This window comes from Salvelinus alpinus, chromosome 35, assembly GCF_045679555.1.
Source record: "Salvelinus alpinus chromosome 35, SLU_Salpinus.1, whole genome shotgun sequence".
In the NCBI taxonomy this organism is placed as follows: Eukaryota; Metazoa; Chordata; class Actinopteri; order Salmoniformes; family Salmonidae; genus Salvelinus; species Salvelinus alpinus.
Window position 1 is genome coordinate 1,221,653 of NC_092120.1, and position 18,282 is coordinate 1,239,934.

An 18,282-nucleotide genomic window follows, 5' to 3' on the forward strand; every position below is an offset into this window, starting at 1 on the left:
TACAATGGCAACCTGCCAGAGCTCACAGAATCCAGCCAAGTTGGCCTATACCTCTACACTAACAGTGAACACACACAGACACACACAGAAATAAAACACACACAGAGATTGTGGGAGTGTGGTTGTTTTTTCGTGGGTTTTCATTTGTTATAAATTCTACACAGTTCAATAAGAAGACACAAGAACACAGTACAGAGCTCACAACAGAACAGCGTACCACCAAATATACAGTATAGCAGGAAGAGAAAAAAAACACTCACATTGTTCCATATGTATAACAAGACAAGAATCCTAATTCAAACCTTTCTCTCTTCTCTTAGAACCAGTGGACAAACCACAAAACAACACAAGTCACAACTCAGTAGTTCTGAAGTACAAGAATCACCCTTTTCTTTAAAGAAAAGAAAACACATTTTTTATATCACTTTATATATTTTTTTTTACAAATAAAACCAAGCGTTCCAAAGTTGAAGGTATGCACCTGTTGGTCTCCCCCTAACTTCACAGGAGTCAGAACAGTCATTAAGTTATGGAAATATAGATTTCTTAAATCACTAGACATATAAACTCCATTGGAAAAACCAAATGATTCCCAGAAAAAGCGATAGTGGTTATAGTGACCTGTTCACAAGGCAATTTTTTCCAGTGTATACCAATGATAGAGGACACTGCAACCAGCTATCATATATCTTTGTGCTGCCAATACGGGTAGTATCAAAAAGCGTGTGAGGCAGAGAGAGACAGACACCAGATGCGTACCAAAACATTGGAACACCCCCACTAGGACACTCAATAACTCTTCAACTTATTTTGGTTAAAAAAATTATCACGTACACCCTCTCGCCTCCCACCTCACCCCCACACTCTACCCCCTCTCACCTCCCCTGTTCCCCTCCCTCTCTCCCTTATCAAGCTGTGACTAACCTGTGTCTGTGACGTTCGTAGGTGAATCTGTGCTCACTGTGTTGCTAACCCATCCAGCCTGCAAAGCCAATCTGTGCTGAAGGAAATGGTAGTGCAGCTGGCAGAGATTTCAGATTGTCAACGGAGGACAAAAACGTTCCCCATTTTGCCAGATTACTCCAATTTTCCAGAGCTAGGGGATGATAATTGGGTGAGCTGAGTGTAACAGGGAGTGTTGTGTTTCTGAAAATGGCTTTGCTCAGAGAAGGACAGTAGGCTATGAAATACGGCGAGAGTTGTAGCAGGGTCAGGACTCTAACAACACAGTAAACACACAGATTCATTCAGATTCACCTCACGTATATAGTAAGCCTCCATTTGATTGACAGGATATACAGTATTCAGTTTGCAGAGACAGAGCAACAAAAAGAAGAAAACAAATGACCTGATACATAATATACATTTCGTTAACATTTTGAAAATTATTTGTACACCCAATAGCTTGTCGTTTTTGTTGCTTTTTGGTTTGAGAAAAAAAAACATTTACACAGGAAGGGATCAGGAATTTAGAAATTGTCACAGCTGTTGCTAAGGTAACAGCTGAAAGGAATTTCATTAAATGAATAGACATAATAGATTTGAAATGATAAACTAAACAATGAATTGATACACAGGGACTAGAGTCTTCTATTTCCTGTCATCCTGTAAAGAGAGGACTCTGGCCAGGACCAAAGCAAACAGGGAGATAGGGGTATGTTCCCCCAGCTTAGAACAGTCTAAAATTATATACAGTACTATAGGCTCTTATCAGAAGGCCGGAGTGGATTTAGGTTGGAATGACTTTTGACTTGTATAAGTGGGCCTGGCTTGCCCTGGTCGACCGAAACGTTTTGTTGGAAAGTACATCTGCAGTATCGTGCCTAATATGCTGCTGGTCTTCGTATTGGGCATAGAATATGATCCTTAAGTTTTATGTAACAGCAGGCACGATCTCTATGTTACGGAATAGAATTCAGAGTGACACAATAATCAGCGTAGGGATGAATAGAGTAGGATGACAGTTTGTGTTTTTCCCATGTCCACCAGAATGGGCTAGATGCAGACTCCACACAGAACAGACACATCCACATCCACTACACTGACTGAACGAAGAACAACCCACAGCTCAGACACAATGCAATACAGCACACACTCACAAACACACACTCACAAACACACACACACACACTCCTGCAACAAACAGTGTGTTTGGAATAGGGTAGAAAAGGGTTACTGTGGCTAGACTCACGTTGGACACATGTTTACTGTACAGCTCTATTCTGCATGGGAGTCAACCAAGAGTTGTGATTGGTGGACAGGGATTACGCTCTGATAATGTCATGATGAAGTCAGTTGATGTCCAGTGATGTATTAGGTCTCATGTTTAAATACCCCCCCCTCCATGGTTACCCCCCATCCCTACAAAAACACCCTCCCATTACACCGTCTTTTCTCCCTCAGTCAGATTTCTCCCTCTATCAAAAATAAAACAAGCCCTGCTGTCGTTTTTCATCGATTCCTTCATCCCTCTCTTTCTGTCTTCTTATGTCATATTCTCCTCTGTTCCTCACTGTGGAAGACAATACAAAGCACCAGTAAATCCTTTGAGTCATTACAACATCATGAGATATTATATAAGTCAGGGATAATCAACTAGATTCAACCGCGGGCCGATTTTATATTGAGCGGATGGTCGGGGGGCCGGAACATAATTACAAATCATTTGTAGACCGCATATTGACCTCAAGAAGCCCAAACAGATATAATGTTTGACTAAAACATAATCATTTCAAACCTTTCATACATCTGTATACGATCACGTGTCTCTCTATTATGCATGGGAATACTTGGGAACAGATGTCTTTTTAAAAAATCACTTGGAGCTGATTTCCTGGTGTTTTTCCAGTCTTTTATTGCCCCCCGCAAAAATAAAATATATATACAGTACCAGTCAAAAGTTTGGACACACCTACTCATTCCAGGGTTTTTCTTTATTTTTATTATTTTCTACATAGTAGAATAATAGTGAAGACATCAAATCTATGAAATAACACTTATGGAATCATGTTATAACTAAAAAAGTGTTAAACAAATCAAAATATAATTTTCCTTCATGTCTTAAAGTAATGATGGACTGTTGTTTCTCTTTGCTTATTTGAGCTGTTCTTGCCATAATATGGACTTGGTATTTTACCAAATAGGGCTATCTTCTGTAAACCACCCCAACTTTGTCACAACACAACTAATTGGCGCAAATGCATTAAGAAGGAAATAAATTCCAAAATTAACTTTTAACAAGGCACACCTGTTAATTGAAAGTCATTCCAGGTGACCACCTCATGAAGCTGGTTGAGAGAATGTCAAGAGTGTGCAAAGCTGTCATCAAGGCAAAGGGTGGCTACTTTGAAGAATCTAAAATCTAAAATATATTTTTATTTGTTTATCACTTTTTTGGTTACTACATGATTCCATATGTTCTATTTCATAGTTTTGATGTCTTCACTATTATTCTCAAATGTAGAAAATAGTAGAAATAAAGAAAAACCCTTGAATGAGTAGGTGTGTCCAAACTTTTGACTGGTACTATATATACACTGCTCAAAAAAATAAAGGGAACACTTAAACAACACAATGTAACTCCAAGTCAATCACACTTCTGTGAAATCAAACTGTCCACTTAGGAAGCAACACTGATTGACAATAAATTTCACATGCTGTTGTGCAAATGGAATAGACAACAGGTGGAAATTATAGGCAATTAGCAAGACACCCCCAATAAAGGAGTGGTTCTGCAGGTGGTGACCACAGACCACTTCTCAGTTCCTATGCTCCCTGGCTGATGTTTTGGTCACTTTTGAATGCTGGCGGTGCTTTCACTCTAGTGGTAGCATGAGACGGAGTCTACAACCCACACAAGTGGCTCAGGTAGTGCAGCTCATCCAGGATGGCACATCAATGCGAGCTGTGGCAAGAAGGTTTGCTGTGTCTTTCAGCGTAGTGTCCAGAGCATGGAGGCGCTACCAGGAGACAGGCCAGTACATCAGGAGACGTGGAGGACCCACGTCAGCAGCAGGACCGCTACCTCCGCCTTTGTGCAAGGAGGAGCACTGCCAGAGCCCTGCAAAATGACCTCCAGCAGACCACAAATGTGCATGTGTCTGCTCAAACGGTCAGAAACAGACTCCATGAGGGTGGTATGAGGGCCCGACGTCCACAGGTGGGGGTTGTGCTTACAGCCCAACACCGTGCAGGACGTTTGGCATTTGCCAGAGAACACCAAGATTGCCAAATTCGCCACTGGCACCCTGTGCTCTTCACAGATGAAAGCAGGTTCACACTGAGCACATGTGACAGACGTGACAGAGTCTGGAGACGCCGTGGAGAACGTTCTGCTGCCTGCAACATCCTCCAGCATGACCGGTTTGGCGGTGGGTCAGTCATGGTGTGGGGTGGCATTTCTTTGGGGGGCCGCACAGCCCTCCATGTGCTCGCCAGAGGTAGCCTGACTGCCATTAGGTACCGAGATGAGATCCTCAGACCCCTTGTGAGACCATATGCTGGTGCGGTTGGCCCTGGGTTCCTCCTAATGCAAGACAATGCTAGACCTCATGTGGCTGGAGTGTGTCAGCAGTTCCTGCAAGAGGAAGGCATTGATGCTATGGACTGGCCCGCCCGTTCCCCAGACCTGAATCCAATTGAGCACATCTGGGACATCATGTCTCGCTCCATCCACCAACGCCACGTTGCACCACAGACTGTCCAGGAGTTGGCGGATGCTTTAGTCCAGGTCTGGGAGGAGATCCCTCAGGAGACCATCCGCCACCTCATCAGGAGCATGCTCAGGCGTTGTAGGGAGGTCATACAGGCACGTGGAGGCCACACACACTACTGAGCCTCATTTTGACTTGTTTTAAGGACATTACATCAAAGTTGGATCAGCCTGTAGTGTGGTTTTCCACTTTAATTTTGAGTGTGACTCCAAATCCAGACCTCCATGGGTTGATCAATTTGATTTCCATTGATCATTTTTGTGTGATTTTGTTGTCAGCACATTCAACTATGTAAAGAAAAAAGTATTTAATAAGAATATTTCATTCATTCAGATCTAGGATGTGTTATTTTAGTGTTCCCTTTATTTTTTTGAGCAGTGTATATTATTTTTTGCTCAGAAAACTTGGGGGGCCGAATAAAACCACCCGCGGCCGCCAGTTGGGGAACCCTGATATAAGTCATTAAGCAGTTTTACTGGTTATTCCTATGAAATATGGTTGTCTATAACTGAGGTCATATTCATGATGACACTGTAGCTGTAATGATTCCAGCCAAACCCAGATGCTATTCTAGGCCAATGCTTTGGTTTCCTGATCTTCTCTCCTCATGAATAGCTATTGGGTGATTACTCATGAAACTAGAACAACACAAAACTTGTCACAACATTTAATCCATAGAAGGGTCATTTGGAGGAATGATTGTTGACATATATTTGACATTTGTATCTGAAAGCATAATTGATAAATAACTCATTAAAGTTATAATATTTGCAACATTTTGGCATTACCAAGGCCTCCTTTAAGACTCTAATGTTTCATTTGTAGGTGTTAAAAAGCTAAAGTTGGTGTCATATAAAGCTTTACCGCTTGCTCTGTATTATGAAAAGCAATTTGATTTTAATAACACATTTCTTACAAAAATGTATGAATATTGAAAAATACAAACATGAATATGGAAAATATTTATTTTTAGATTTGGCAATATATTGTTCAATATATCGTTGAACATAATATAATCTATGGCATATTAAAGTTCTAGAGTGGGATTTCTGTTACTTTTAGAGTTGTGATATTTGTATATTTCAATATGCATGTTCATATTTTTGTATATAAATAAATTAATGTAAGAAAATTGCTGTTGAAATAAGAGTACTACTCATATTACAGAGCCAGCGGTAAAGCTTTATATGACACTGTTAGATTCTGGGTTAAACTTGGAACATTGTTGTACTCAGAAGTATAGTATATGAGGAGTGATAGAGACTGGTTTTTACATCAGATCTTAATGGTTATCTGTAGGAGCCAGATGGCTTTGCAATGTGCTGAGTGGAAGGGAGGTAGTCACAGTATTGCTATAGGGGAAACGGATGGACATCTGTGGATTAGGCGAATGAGGGGTTGAGGTCAGGTCAGATCCCTTGAAGAGCGAAGTTATGGTTTATTCCCCTATTACCCTCTTCCTGTCAAACCATAAAAGATGTAAGGATTGGAGAGAAGGAGGAGAGTCTAAATTAGAGTATATATACTTGTGATGGTGAAAACATGTGATGTCTGACTCCAGCTGTATGGACCCTTTGGGAAGAATTAAACTTGGTTAAGCTTATCTATTGTCCGTTGAGTTATTTACTCTGAGAATTAGAACCTAACAACACCAACTTTTGCTTTGTAGCACCTACAGATGAAACATCATGGAGTCTTAAAGGAGGCCTGGGTAAGGTCAAAATGTCACAAGTATTCCAACTTCAATTAATTATGTCTCAATTATGCATTAAGATACAAATGTCAAATATATGTCAGCAATCCTTCCTCCTAAGGACACTTCTATGGATTTCATTTTGTGAAAATTGTTTTGTTCTAGTTTAGTGAGGAATCACCCTATTCTGATGTAAGAACTGTGCATATAAACATATAAACCAATCCCCCTTCTCCTCCCGCCAGTGACCCCTGCTCTCTGACCTGCTGTGCTGCTGGCTTGTTCAAGAGGCCAGCTTCTTCATTGGCCTTTTCTGTCTTCATCTCCACCACAATGTCATTATTCACATCCCCACTTGCCCTGCAGGAGAGACACACAGAGGAGGCAGAGAGAGAGAGAGGGATAGCATAGAGAGAGAGATATGTTAACTTTTTAGGGATAGGGGGCAGCATTTTCACTTTGGATGAATAGCATGCCCAAATTGAACTGCCTCCTACTCTGTCCCAGATGCTAATATATGCATATTATTATTACTGTTGGATAGAAAACACTCTGAAGTTTCTAAAACTGTTTGAATTATGTCTGTGAGTATAACAGAACTCATATGGCAGGCAAACTTCCAAACAGGAAGTAGAAATTCTGAGGCTGGTCGATATTCAACTCATCGCCTGTTCAAATCCCTGTAAGATATGGATCTGTTTGCACTTCCTACGCCTTCCACTAGATGTCAACAGTCTGTAGAACGTCGAATGAAGCTTATGCTGTGTTGTGTGGCCGGATGAGAGGGGAATGAGTCAGTGGTCTGGCAGATTGCCAGTTCCTGGTCACGCGCTTTCCTCATGATATCGCCTTGCGTTCCATAACTTCTACAGACACGAAGGAATGCTCCGGTTGGAACGTTATTGGATATATATGATTACAACATCCTGAAGATTGATTCTCTACTTAGTTTGACCAGTTTATTCGACCTGTTATATAACTTTTTGAAGTTTCGCCTAGACCGGCGCGAGCTTTTGGATATGTTTACTAAACGTGCTAGCAAAAGTAGCTACTTGGACATAAATACCGGACATTATCGAACAAAACAACAATTTATTGTGGAACTAGGATTCCTGGGAGTGCATTCTGATGAAGATCATCAAAGGTAAGGGAATATTTATGATGTAATTTCGTATTTCTGTTGACTCCAACATGGCAGAGAAATGTTGTTATTTCTGAGCGCCGTCCCAGATTATTGCATGGTGTGCTTTTTCCGTCAAGTTTTTTTTAAATCTGACACAGCGGTTGCATTAAGAACAAGTGTATCTTTAATTCTATGTAAAACATGTATCTTTCATCAAAGTTTATGATGAGTATTTCCCGTTATTTGATGTGGCTCTCTGCAATTTCTCCGGATATTTTGGAGGCATTTCTGAACATGGCGCCAGCCAATGTAAACTGAGATTTTTGATATAAATATGCACATTATCGAACAAAACATACATGTATTGTGTAACATGATGTCCTATGAGTGTCATCTTATGAAGATCATCAAAGGTTAGTGATTAATGTTTCCTCTATTTCTGCGTTTTGTGACTCCTATCTTTGACTGGGAAAATGGCTGTGTGTTTTTTGGACTTGGCGGTGATCTAACATAATCATATGTTGTGTTTTCGCTGTAAAGCATTTTTGAAATCGGACACGATGGGTAGATTAACAAGATGTTTATCTTTCATTTGCTGTATTGGACTTGTTATTGTGTGAAAGTTACATATTCCCCAAAAATATTTTTTAATTTCCCGCGCTGCCTTTCAGCGGAATGCTGTAGGGGGGTTCTGCTAGCGGAACGTGTGTCCTAGAAAGGTTAATAAAAGGAGAGAACATGAACAGACGGACGGAGAGAGAAAAGGTAGAGGGTTAGCAGAGGGAGGTAAAGTACAGTAAAGAGAACAGATAGTCTGTACTCCAATGATCACAACGCCTTTCTTTAGAAATAGTTTCAACACCCCTCCTCCCTCCCTCCCCTCCCCTCCTCTCCTCTCCTCTCCTCCACCCTAACCTCCCTCCTGTTACTCACACTTCCTTCTCATCCTTCTTGCTGCAGGGCAGCTTGCCCTTCTTGTTGAGGAAGTAGAGGAGTGCCACCAGCAGCAGCAGCATTAGGACACACACCACCACGGCTATCACCACGCCACTGGAGCCACCCTGCTGCTTATCAGCTAGGGGCATGGAGAGATGGAGGGAGAGATGAAGGCATGGGGGGAGAGGTGGAGAAGGGAGAGGTTGGATGGAAAGTGAAGTTAGAGGGGATGGATGGGGTGAGGTGAGAGGAGAAAGAGGTAGGGAGGAGGGAGGAGGGGGTGGGACAGGTGAGGAGGGATAAGGGGGAGAAGGGATGAAGAGGGAGGGACAGCGATGGAGGCAGGAGAGGGGATGGAGTGGAGGGGTAGGGGTGGGTAATGGAAGAAGTGAGAGGGAGGTGAGGGGGTAGAGGGGTGGAAATGGGATGGGTGGGGTTGGGAGGAGAGCATTGGATGGGTGGAGGGGAGATGAGGAGAGGAGGAAAGGGGAGGGGGAGGTTTGTTCAGCTTTGAGATTGAGATGACAATAGTGTGGTGGGGCTAAAAGGGGTGCCTACACACACACATTTTCACAAACACACCTTTTCTCTCTCTGTATCACATACACACAATGTAACACACATACACACAGAGGTATTTGTACAGACCTGTTTTAAGCACATGGTTCCCTTTGAGCAGCATTTTGAAAGAAAGACAGTTCCTCAGACCCACTGCATAGCAAAGCAACAACACACACCGCACCACTATGTGCACCCACTAACCACCAACAACACACATACTAGTGTACAAACACAACCACCACAACACATACTCTAGTTACAACTACTCACAAGCCCACAGCAACTGAAAAGCACAGCACAGGGAGGAAAAAGAGTGAAAGAAGAATGCAGTGGGAAAAAGAAGTGACAAAGACACGCCGAGAAAAGAAAAGAAGAGAGTGGAAGAGGATAGAATAGAATATCATCCTTTATTACCCCCCCAGGGGAGAGAAAAGTCGCAGCATCCACAAAATATAGGACAGACATCATACAAAGATGTATAGGACAGACATCATACAAAGATGAGAAACAAAACACAATATACAATATCCACAGTGTTCAGTAGTAATAGAGAAATATACAATGTACAGTACAGTAGAGTGCTGGGAGGAAGGGTGAAGTACTACAGGCTATATACAACACAGAGTCCTGACAGCAGGGAGGAAAGGAGGAGGGAGAAGACGGATAAGTGTCTACCTCTGCCTGCATCATTGGCTGCGTTGGGATCGACGGCTGCAGGGAGAAGAGAGGAAACGGGTTAGACTACAGTTTACTGTTACACCACAATGGAGGGGGGAGGGGGAGAGAGAGAGACAGAGACAGAGACAGACAGAGACAGACAGAAACAGAGAGACAGACAGAGACAGACAGAGACAGACAGAGACAGAGAGAAGAACGTTAAGAGAAGTGGAGGGCCGCACTGACCTTGTTTGGTGGTGACTTTGAAGGCCTGGGAGGCTGCGCCGTGGTCGTTACTGGCCTCGCAGGTGACCCCGTCCTTCAGGACCGCAGCACTGGCCTCCAGCGTGACCATACTGACCACCTTGTTACCCTTCACCGACACCGACTGGGAGAGGAGGGGCAGGGGGGGGGGGGGGGGGGGGGGGGTGAGAAAGATGGGTTAAGAGATGACAATAAATTAGAGGAGTTGTTCTGAGAGCTCATAACATAACTCCACAAAGCTTTGTCAACGCACACAATGCACACATGCGCACACACACACACACACTCACCTCCTTTCCTGAGGGTGTCCAGGTGAACTGTGGGGCAGGGTGTCCGTGAGCAGAGCAGGACAGAGTCACCATGTCTCCCTCCTTCTCCACCATTCCATCAACAGCTGCATCAATCTCAGGTTTACCTAGAGAGAGGAGAGAGAGAGGAGAGAGAGGGGGAGGGAGAGAGAGAGGTAAAGAGACAGGAAGGGAGAGTAGTAGAGGTAGAGGGGGAGGAGAGAGGGAGGAGGGAGAGAGGTGGAGGTAAAGTGAGAGAAGAGAGAGGGAGGAGGACGAGAGGTAGAGAGGGGTGATGGAGGAGGGTAGGGAGGTGCAGAGAGATATAGATTGGGAAGAAAGTGGGAGAGGGAATGGCAGGAAATAAAATAATAATTAAAATCCACCACAGGAAGAGATATACCGTACCATCACCACTTCCTTTACTCCATCTGAGTCTTATTATATACTGTACCATCACCACTTCCTTTACTCCATCTGAGTCTTATGATATACTGTACCATCACCACTTCCTTTACTCCATCTGAGTCTTATGATATACTGTACCATCACCACTTCCTTTACTCCATCTGAGTCTTATGATATACTGTACCATCACCACTTCCTTTACTCCATCTGAGTCTTATGATATACTGTACCATCACGGTGTGTGTGTGTGTGTGTGTGTGTGTGTGTGTGTGTGTGTGTGTGTGTGTGTGTGTGTGTGTGTGTGTGTGTGGCTGTGCTTCTGTGTACCTGAGACGGTGAGATTGACGCTGGCCTTGGAGGTGAGTCCGAGCACAGAGGGCACTGCGCCCACACAGGAGTACTCGCCAGCTTCAGCGAATGTCACTGACTTCAGAGACAAGACACCAGTCTGGGACAGCACCGTGGAGCCCTGATGAACACACACAGGTATGAGGTTAGGGGAATGTTGGACACACACACTCAATTTCTATATCTCTTGTTCTTCCACGCCCTCTCCGGTTTCTCACAAAAACTCAGTCCTGCTCAGTACAACCACATTCCTTACCCAGTTCACAACAAACAACAGCCAGATCAGAGGTGGACTGGTAGTAACACAGGGAGGAAGCAGGGAGTGATGGACTGGTAGTAACACAGGGAGGAAGCAGGGAGAGGTGGACTGGTAGTAACACAGGGAGGAAGCAGGGAGTGATGGACTGGTAGTAACACAGGGAGGAAGCAGGGAGAGGTGGACTGGTAGTAACACAGGGGGGAAGCAGGGAGAGGTGGACTGGTAGTAACACAGGGAGGAAGCAGGGAGTGATGGACTGGTAGTAACACAGGGGGGAAGCAGGGAGTGATGGACTGGTAGTAACACAGGGAGGAAGCAGGGAGTGGTGGACTGGTAGTAACACAGGGGGGAAGCAGGGAGTGATGGACTGGTAGTAACACAGGGAGGAAGCAGGGAGTGGTGGGCGGGTAGTAACACAGGGAGGAAGCAGGGAGTGGTGGACTGGTAGTAACACAGGGAGGAAGCAGGGAGTGGTGGACTGGTAGTAACACAGGGGGGAAGCAGGGAGTGATGGACTGGTAGTAACACAGGGGGGAAGCAGGGAGTGGTGGACTGGTAGTAACACAGGGAGGAAGCAGGGAGTGGTGGATTGGTAGTAACACAGGGAGGAAGCAGGGAGTGGTGGACTGGTAGTAACACAGGGGGGAAGCGGGGAGAGGTGGACTGGTAGTAACACAGGGGGGAAGCAGGGAGTGATGGACTGGTAGTAACACAGGGAGGAAGCAGGGAGTGGTGGACTGGTAGTAACACAGGGAGGAAGCAGAGAGAGGTGGACTGGTAGTAACACAGGGAGGAAGCAGGGAGTGGTGGACTGGTAGTAACACAGGGGGAAAGCAGGGAGAGGTGGACTGGTAGTAACACAGGGAGGAAGCAGGGAGTGGTGGACTGGTAGTAACACAGGGAGGAAGCAGGGAGTGGTGGACTGGTAGTAACACAGGGGGGAAGCAGGGCGAGGTGGACTGGTAGTAACACAGGGAGGAAGCAGGGAGTGGTGGACTGGTAGTAACACAGGGGGGAAGCAGGGCGAGGTGGACTGGTAGTAACACAGGGAGGAAGCAGGGAGAGGTGGACTGGTAGTAACACGTTCACAACAGGGAGAGTTGGACTGGTAGTAACACAGGGAGGAAGCAGAGAGAGGTGGACTGCTAGTAAAACAGGGAGGAAGCAGGGAGAGGTGGACTGGTAGTAACACAGGGAGGAAGCGGGGGGAGATGGACTGGTAGTAACACAGGGAGGAAGCAGGGGGAGATGGACTGGTAGTAACACAGGGAGGAAGCAGGGGGAGATGGACTGGTAGTAACACAGGGAGGAAGCAGGGGGAGATGGACTGGTAGTAACACAGGGAGGAAGCAGGGAGAGGTGGACTGGTAGTAACACAGGGAGAGCTGGACTGGTAGTAACACAGGGAGGAAGCAGGGAGAGTTGGACTGGTAGTAACACAGGGAGGAAGCAGGGGGAGATGGACTGGTAGTAACACAGGGAGGAAGCAGGGGGAGATGGACTGGTAGTAACACAGGGAGGAAGCAGGGGGAGATGGACTGGTAGTAACACAGGGAGGAAGCAGGGGGAGATGGACTGGTAGTAACACAGGGAGGAAGCAGGGGGAGATGGACTGGTAGTAACACAGGGAGGAAGCAGGGAGAGGTGGACTGGTAGTAACACAGGGAGGAAGCGGGGGGAGATGGACTGGTAGTGACACAGGGAGGAAGCAGGGAGAGGTGGACTGGTAGTAACACAAGGAGAGCTGGACTGGTACTAACACAGGGAGGAAGCAGGGAGAGGTGGACTGATAGTAACACAGGGAGGAAGCAGGGAGAGGTGGACTGGTAGTAACACAGGGAGGAAGCAGGGAGAGGTGGACTGGTAGTAACACAGGGAGGAAGCAGGGAGAGGTGGACTGGTAGTAACACAGGGAGAGCTGGACTGGTAGTAACACAGGGAGGAAGCAGGGAGAGTTGGACTGGTAGTAACACAGGGAGGAAGCAGGTAGAGTTGGACTGGTAGTAACACAGGGAGGAAGCAGGGAGAGTTGGACTGGTAGTAACACAGGGAGGAAGCAGGGAGAGGTGGACTGGTAGTAACACAGGGAGGAAGCAGGGAGAGATGGACTGGTAGTAACACAGGGAGGAAGCAGGGAGAGGTGGACTGGTAGTAACACAGGGAGGAAGCAGGGAGAGGTGGACTGGTAGTAACACGTTCATAACAGGGAGAGTTGGACTGGTAGTAACACAGGGAGGAAGCAGGGGGAGATGGACTGGTAGTAACACAGGGAGGAAGCAGGGAGAGGTGGACTGGTAGTAACACAGGGAGGAAGCAGGGAGAGGTGGACTGATAGTAACACAGGGAGAGGAAGACTGGTAGTTGCACAGGGAGGAAGCAGGGGGAGATGGACTGGTAGTAACACAGGGAGGAAGCAGGGAGAGGTGGACTGGTAGTAACACAGGGAGGAAGCAGGGAGAGGTGGACTGGTAGTAACACGTTCACAACAGGGAGAGTTGGACTGGTAGTAACACAGGGAGAGTTGGACTGGTAGTAACACAGGGAGAGGTAGACTGGTAGTTGCACAGGGAGGAAGCAGGGGGAGATGGACTGGTAGTAACACAGGGAGGAAGCAGGGGGAGATGGACTGGTAGTAACACAGGGAGGAAGCAGGGAGAGGTGGACTGGTAGTAACACGTTCACAACAAGGAGAGTTGGACTGGTAGTAACACAGGGAGCGGTAGACTGGTAGTTGCACAGGGAGGAAGCAGGGAGTGGTGGACTGGTAGTAACACAGGGAGGAAGCAGAGAGAGGTGGACTGGTAGTAAAACAGGGAGGAAGCAGGGAGAGATGGACTGGTAGTAACACAGGGAGGAAGCAGGGAGTGGTGGACTGGTAGTAACACAGGGAGGAAGCAGAGAGAGGTAGACTGGTAGTAAAACAGGGAGGAAGCAGGGAGAGGTGGGCTGGTAGTAAAACAGGGAGGAAGCAAGGAGAGGTGGACTGGTAGTAACACAGGGAGGAAGCAGGGAGAGATGGACTGGTAGTAACACAGGGAGGAAGCAGGGAGAGTTGGACTGGTAGTAACACAGGGAGGAATCAAAGAGAGGTGGACTGGTAGTAACACAGGGATGAAGCATGGAGAGGTGGACTGGTCGTAACACAGGGATGAAGCAGGGAGAGGTAGACTGGTAATTACACAGGGAGGAGGCAGGGAGAGGTGGACTGGTAGTAACACAGGGAGGAAGCAGGGAGAGGTGGACTGGTAGTAACACAGGGAGGAAGCAGGGAGAGGTGGACTGGTAGTAACACAGGGATGAAGCAGGGAGAGGTAGACTGGTAGTTACACAGGGAGGAAGCAGGGAGAGGGGGACTGGTAGTAACACAGGGAGGAAGCAGGGAGAGGTGGACTGGTAGTAACACAGGGAGGAAGCAGGGAGAGGTGGACTGGTAGTAACACAGGGAGGAAGCAGGGAGAGATGGACTGGTAGTAACACAGGGAGGACGCAGGGAGAGGTGGACTGGTAGTAACACAGGGAGGAAGCAGGGAGAGGTGGACTGGTAGTAACACAGGGTGGAAGCAGGGAGAGATGGACTGGTAGTAACACGTTCACAACAGGGAGAGTTGGACTGGTAGTAACACAGGGAGGAAGCAGAGAGAGGTGGACTGCTAGTAAAACAGGGAGGAAGCAGGGAGAGGTGGACTGGTAGTAACACAGGGAGGAAGCAGGGGGAGATGGACTGGTAGTAACACAGGGAGGAAGCAGGGGGAGATGGACTGGTAGTAACACAGGGAGGAAGCAGGGGGAGATGGACTGGTAGTAACACAGGGAGAGCTGGACTGGTAGTAACACAGGGAGGAAGCAGGGAGAGTTGGACTGGTAGTAACACAGGGAGGAAGCAGGGGGAGATGGACTGGTAGTAACACAGGGAGGAAGCAGGGGGAGATGGACTGGTAGTAACACAGGGAGGAAGCAGGGGGAGATGGACTGGTAGTAACACAGGGAGGAAGCAGGGGGAGATGGACTGGTAGTAACACAGGGAGGAAGCAGGGGGAGATGGACTGGTAGTAACACAGGGAGGAAGCAGGGGGAGATGGACTGGTAGTAACACAGGGAGGAAGCAGGGAGAGGTGGACTGGTAGTAACACAGGGAGGAAGCGGGGGGAGATGGACTGGTAGTAACACAGGGAGGAAGCAGGGAGAGGTGGACTGGTAGTAACACAGGGAGAGCTGGACTGGTACTAACACAGGGAGGAAGCAGGGAGAGGTGGACTGATAGTAACACAGGGAGGAAGCAGGGAGAGGTGGACTGGTAGTAACACAGGGAGGAAGCAGGGAGAGGTGGACTGGTAGTAACACAGGGAGGAAGCAGGGAGAGTTGGACTGGTAGTAACACAGGGAGGAAGCAGGGAGAGGTGGACTGGTAGTAACACAGGGAGAGCTGGACTGGTAGTAACACAGGGAGGAAGCAGGGAGAGTTGGACTGGTAGTAACACAGGGAGGAAGCAGGTAGAGTTGGACTGGTAGTAACACAGGGAGGAAGCAGGGAGAGTTGGACTGGTAGTAACACAGGGAGGAAGCAGGGAGAGGTGGACTGGTAGTAACACAGGGAGGAAGCAGGGAGAGATGGACTGGTAGTAACACAGGGAGGAAGCAGGGAGAGGTGGACTGGTAGTAACACAGGGAGGAAGCAGGGAGAGGTGGACTGGTAGTAACACATTCATAACAGGGAGAGTTGGACTGGTAGTAACACAGGGAGGAAGCAGGGGGAGATGGACTGGTAGTAACACAGGGAGGAAGCAGGGAGAGGTGGACTGGTAGTAACACAGGGAGAGGTAGACTGGTAGTTGCACAGGGAGGAAGCAGGGGGAGATGGACTGGTAGTAACACAGGGAGGAAGCAGGGAGAGGTGGACTGGTAGTAACACAGGGAGGAAGCAGGGAGAGATGGACTGGTAGTAACACGTTCACAACAGGGAGAGTTGGACTGGTAGTAACACAGGGAGAGGTAGACTGGTAGTTGCACAGGGAGGAAGCAGGGAGAGGTGGACTGGTAGTAACACGTTCACAACAGGGAGAGTTGGACTGGTAGTAACACAGGGAGAGGTAGACTGGTAGTTGCACAGGGAGGAAGCAGGGGGAGATGGACTGGTAGTAACACAGGGAGGAAGCAGGGGGAGATGGACTGGTAGTAACACAGGGAGGAAGCAGGGAGAGGTGGACTGGTAGTAACACGTTCACAACAAGGAGAGTTGGACTGGTAGTAACACAGGGAGCGGTAGACTGGTAGTTGCACAGGGAGGAAGCAGGGAGTGGTGGACTGGTAGTAACACAGGGAGGAAGCAGAGAGAGGTGGACTGGTAGTAAAACAGGGAGGAAGCAGGGAGAGATGGACTGGTAGTAACACAGGGAGGAAGCAGGGAGTGGTGGACTGGTAGTAACACAGGGAGGAAGCAGAGAGAGGTAGACTGGTAGTAAAACAGGGAGGAAGCAGGGAGAGGTGGGCTGGTAGTAAAACAGGGAGGAAGCAGGGAGAGGTGGACTGGTAGTAACACAGGGAGGAAGCAGGGAGAGATGGACTGGTAGTAACACAGGGAGGAAGCAGGGAGAGTTGGACTGGTAGTAACACAGGGAGGAATCAAAGAGAGGTGGACTGGTAGTAACACAGGGATGAAGCATGGAGAGGTGGACTGGTCGTAACACAGGGATGAAGCAGGGAGAGGTAGACTGGTAATTACACAGGGAGGAAGCAGGGAGAGGTGGACTGGTAGTAACACAGGGAGGAAGCAGGGAGAGGTGGACTGGTAGTAACACAGGGAGGAAGCAGGGAGAGGTGGACTGGTAGTAACACAGGGATGAAGCAGGGAGAGGTAGACTGGTAGTTACACAGGGAGGAAGCAGGGAGAGGGGGACTGGTAGTAACACAGGGAGGAAGCAGGGAGTGGTGGACTGGTAGTAACACAGGGAGGAAGCAGAGAGAGGTGGACTGGTAGTAAAACAGGGAGGAAGCAGGGAGAGATGGACTGGTAGTAACACAGGGAGGAAGCAGGGAGTGGTGGACTGGTAGTAACACAGGGAGGAAGCAGAGAGAGGTAGACTGGTAGTAAAACAGGGAGGAAGCAGGGAGAGGTGGGCTGGTAGTAAAACAGGGAGGAAGCAGGGAGAGGTGGACTGGTAGTAACACAGGGAGGAAGCAGGGAGAGATGGACTGGTAGTAACACAGGGAGGAAGCAGGGAGAGTTGGACTGGTAGTAACACAGGGAGGAATCAAAGAGAGGTGGACTGGTAGTAACACAGGGATGAAGCATGGAGAGGTGGACTGGTCGTAACACAGGGATGAAGCAGGGAGAGGTAGACTAGTAATTACACAGGGAGGAAGCAGGGAGAGGTGGACTGGTAGTAACACAGGGAGGAAGCAGGGAGAGGTGGACTGGTAGTAACACAGGGAGGAAGCAGGGAGAGGTGGACTGGTAGTAACACAGGGATGAAGCAGGGAGAGGTAGACTGGTAGTTACACAGGGAGGAAGCAGGGAGAGGGGGACTGGTAGTAACACAGGGAGGAAGCAGGGAGAGGTGGACTGGTAGTAACACAGGGAGGAAGCAGGGAGAGGTGGACTGGTAGTAACACAGGGAGGAAGCAGGGAGAGATGGACTGGTAGTAACACAGGGAGGACGCAGGGAGAGGTGGACTGGTAGTAACACAGGGAGGAAGCAGGGAGAGGTGGACTGGTAGTAACACAGGGTGGAAGCAGGGAGAGATGGACTGGTAGTAACACAGGGAGGAAGCAGGGAGAGGTGGACTGGTAGTACACGTTCACAACAGAGAGAGGTGGACTGGTAGTAAAACAGGGAGGAAGCAGGGAGAGGTGGACTGGTAGTAACACAGGGAGGAAGCAGGGAGAGGTGGACTGGTAGTAACACAGGGAGGAAGCAGGGAGAGGTGGACTGGTAGTAACACGTTCACAACAGGGAGAGTTGGACTGGTAGTAACACAGGGAGGAAGCAGAGAGAGGTGGACTGCTAGTAAAACAGGGAGGAAGCAGGGAGAGGTGG

The 18,282-nt window shown here is 47.8% G+C and overlaps 1 protein-coding gene across 2 annotated transcripts in view; it reads right to left on the bottom strand.

The window, feature by feature from the left end:
• Window positions 1-2,458: 2,458 nt before the first annotated feature.
• The window catches only part of LOC139563922 (basal cell adhesion molecule-like), an 89,930-nt gene continuing 74,106 nt past the window's right edge, over window positions 2,459-18,282 (bottom strand). The window contains exons 10-17 of one of the 2 annotated variants that reach the window (XM_071382956.1): window positions 10,969-11,110; window positions 10,237-10,361; window positions 9,929-10,070; window positions 9,701-9,736; window positions 9,113-9,133; window positions 8,462-8,603; window positions 6,669-6,765; window positions 2,459-2,512 (exon numbers count right to left, since the gene is read on the bottom strand). In XM_071382956.1, the coding sequence (XP_071239057.1) occupies window positions 2,510-2,512; window positions 6,669-6,765; window positions 8,462-8,603; window positions 9,113-9,133; window positions 9,701-9,736; window positions 9,929-10,070; window positions 10,237-10,361; window positions 10,969-11,110 (708 nt within the window). In that variant the 3' untranslated portion in view covers window positions 2,459-2,509. The remainder of the gene's footprint in view (window positions 2,513-6,668; window positions 6,766-8,461; window positions 8,604-9,112; window positions 9,134-9,700; window positions 9,737-9,928; window positions 10,071-10,236; window positions 10,362-10,968; window positions 11,111-18,282) is intronic. The other variant, XM_071382957.1, reaches the window with a different exon arrangement.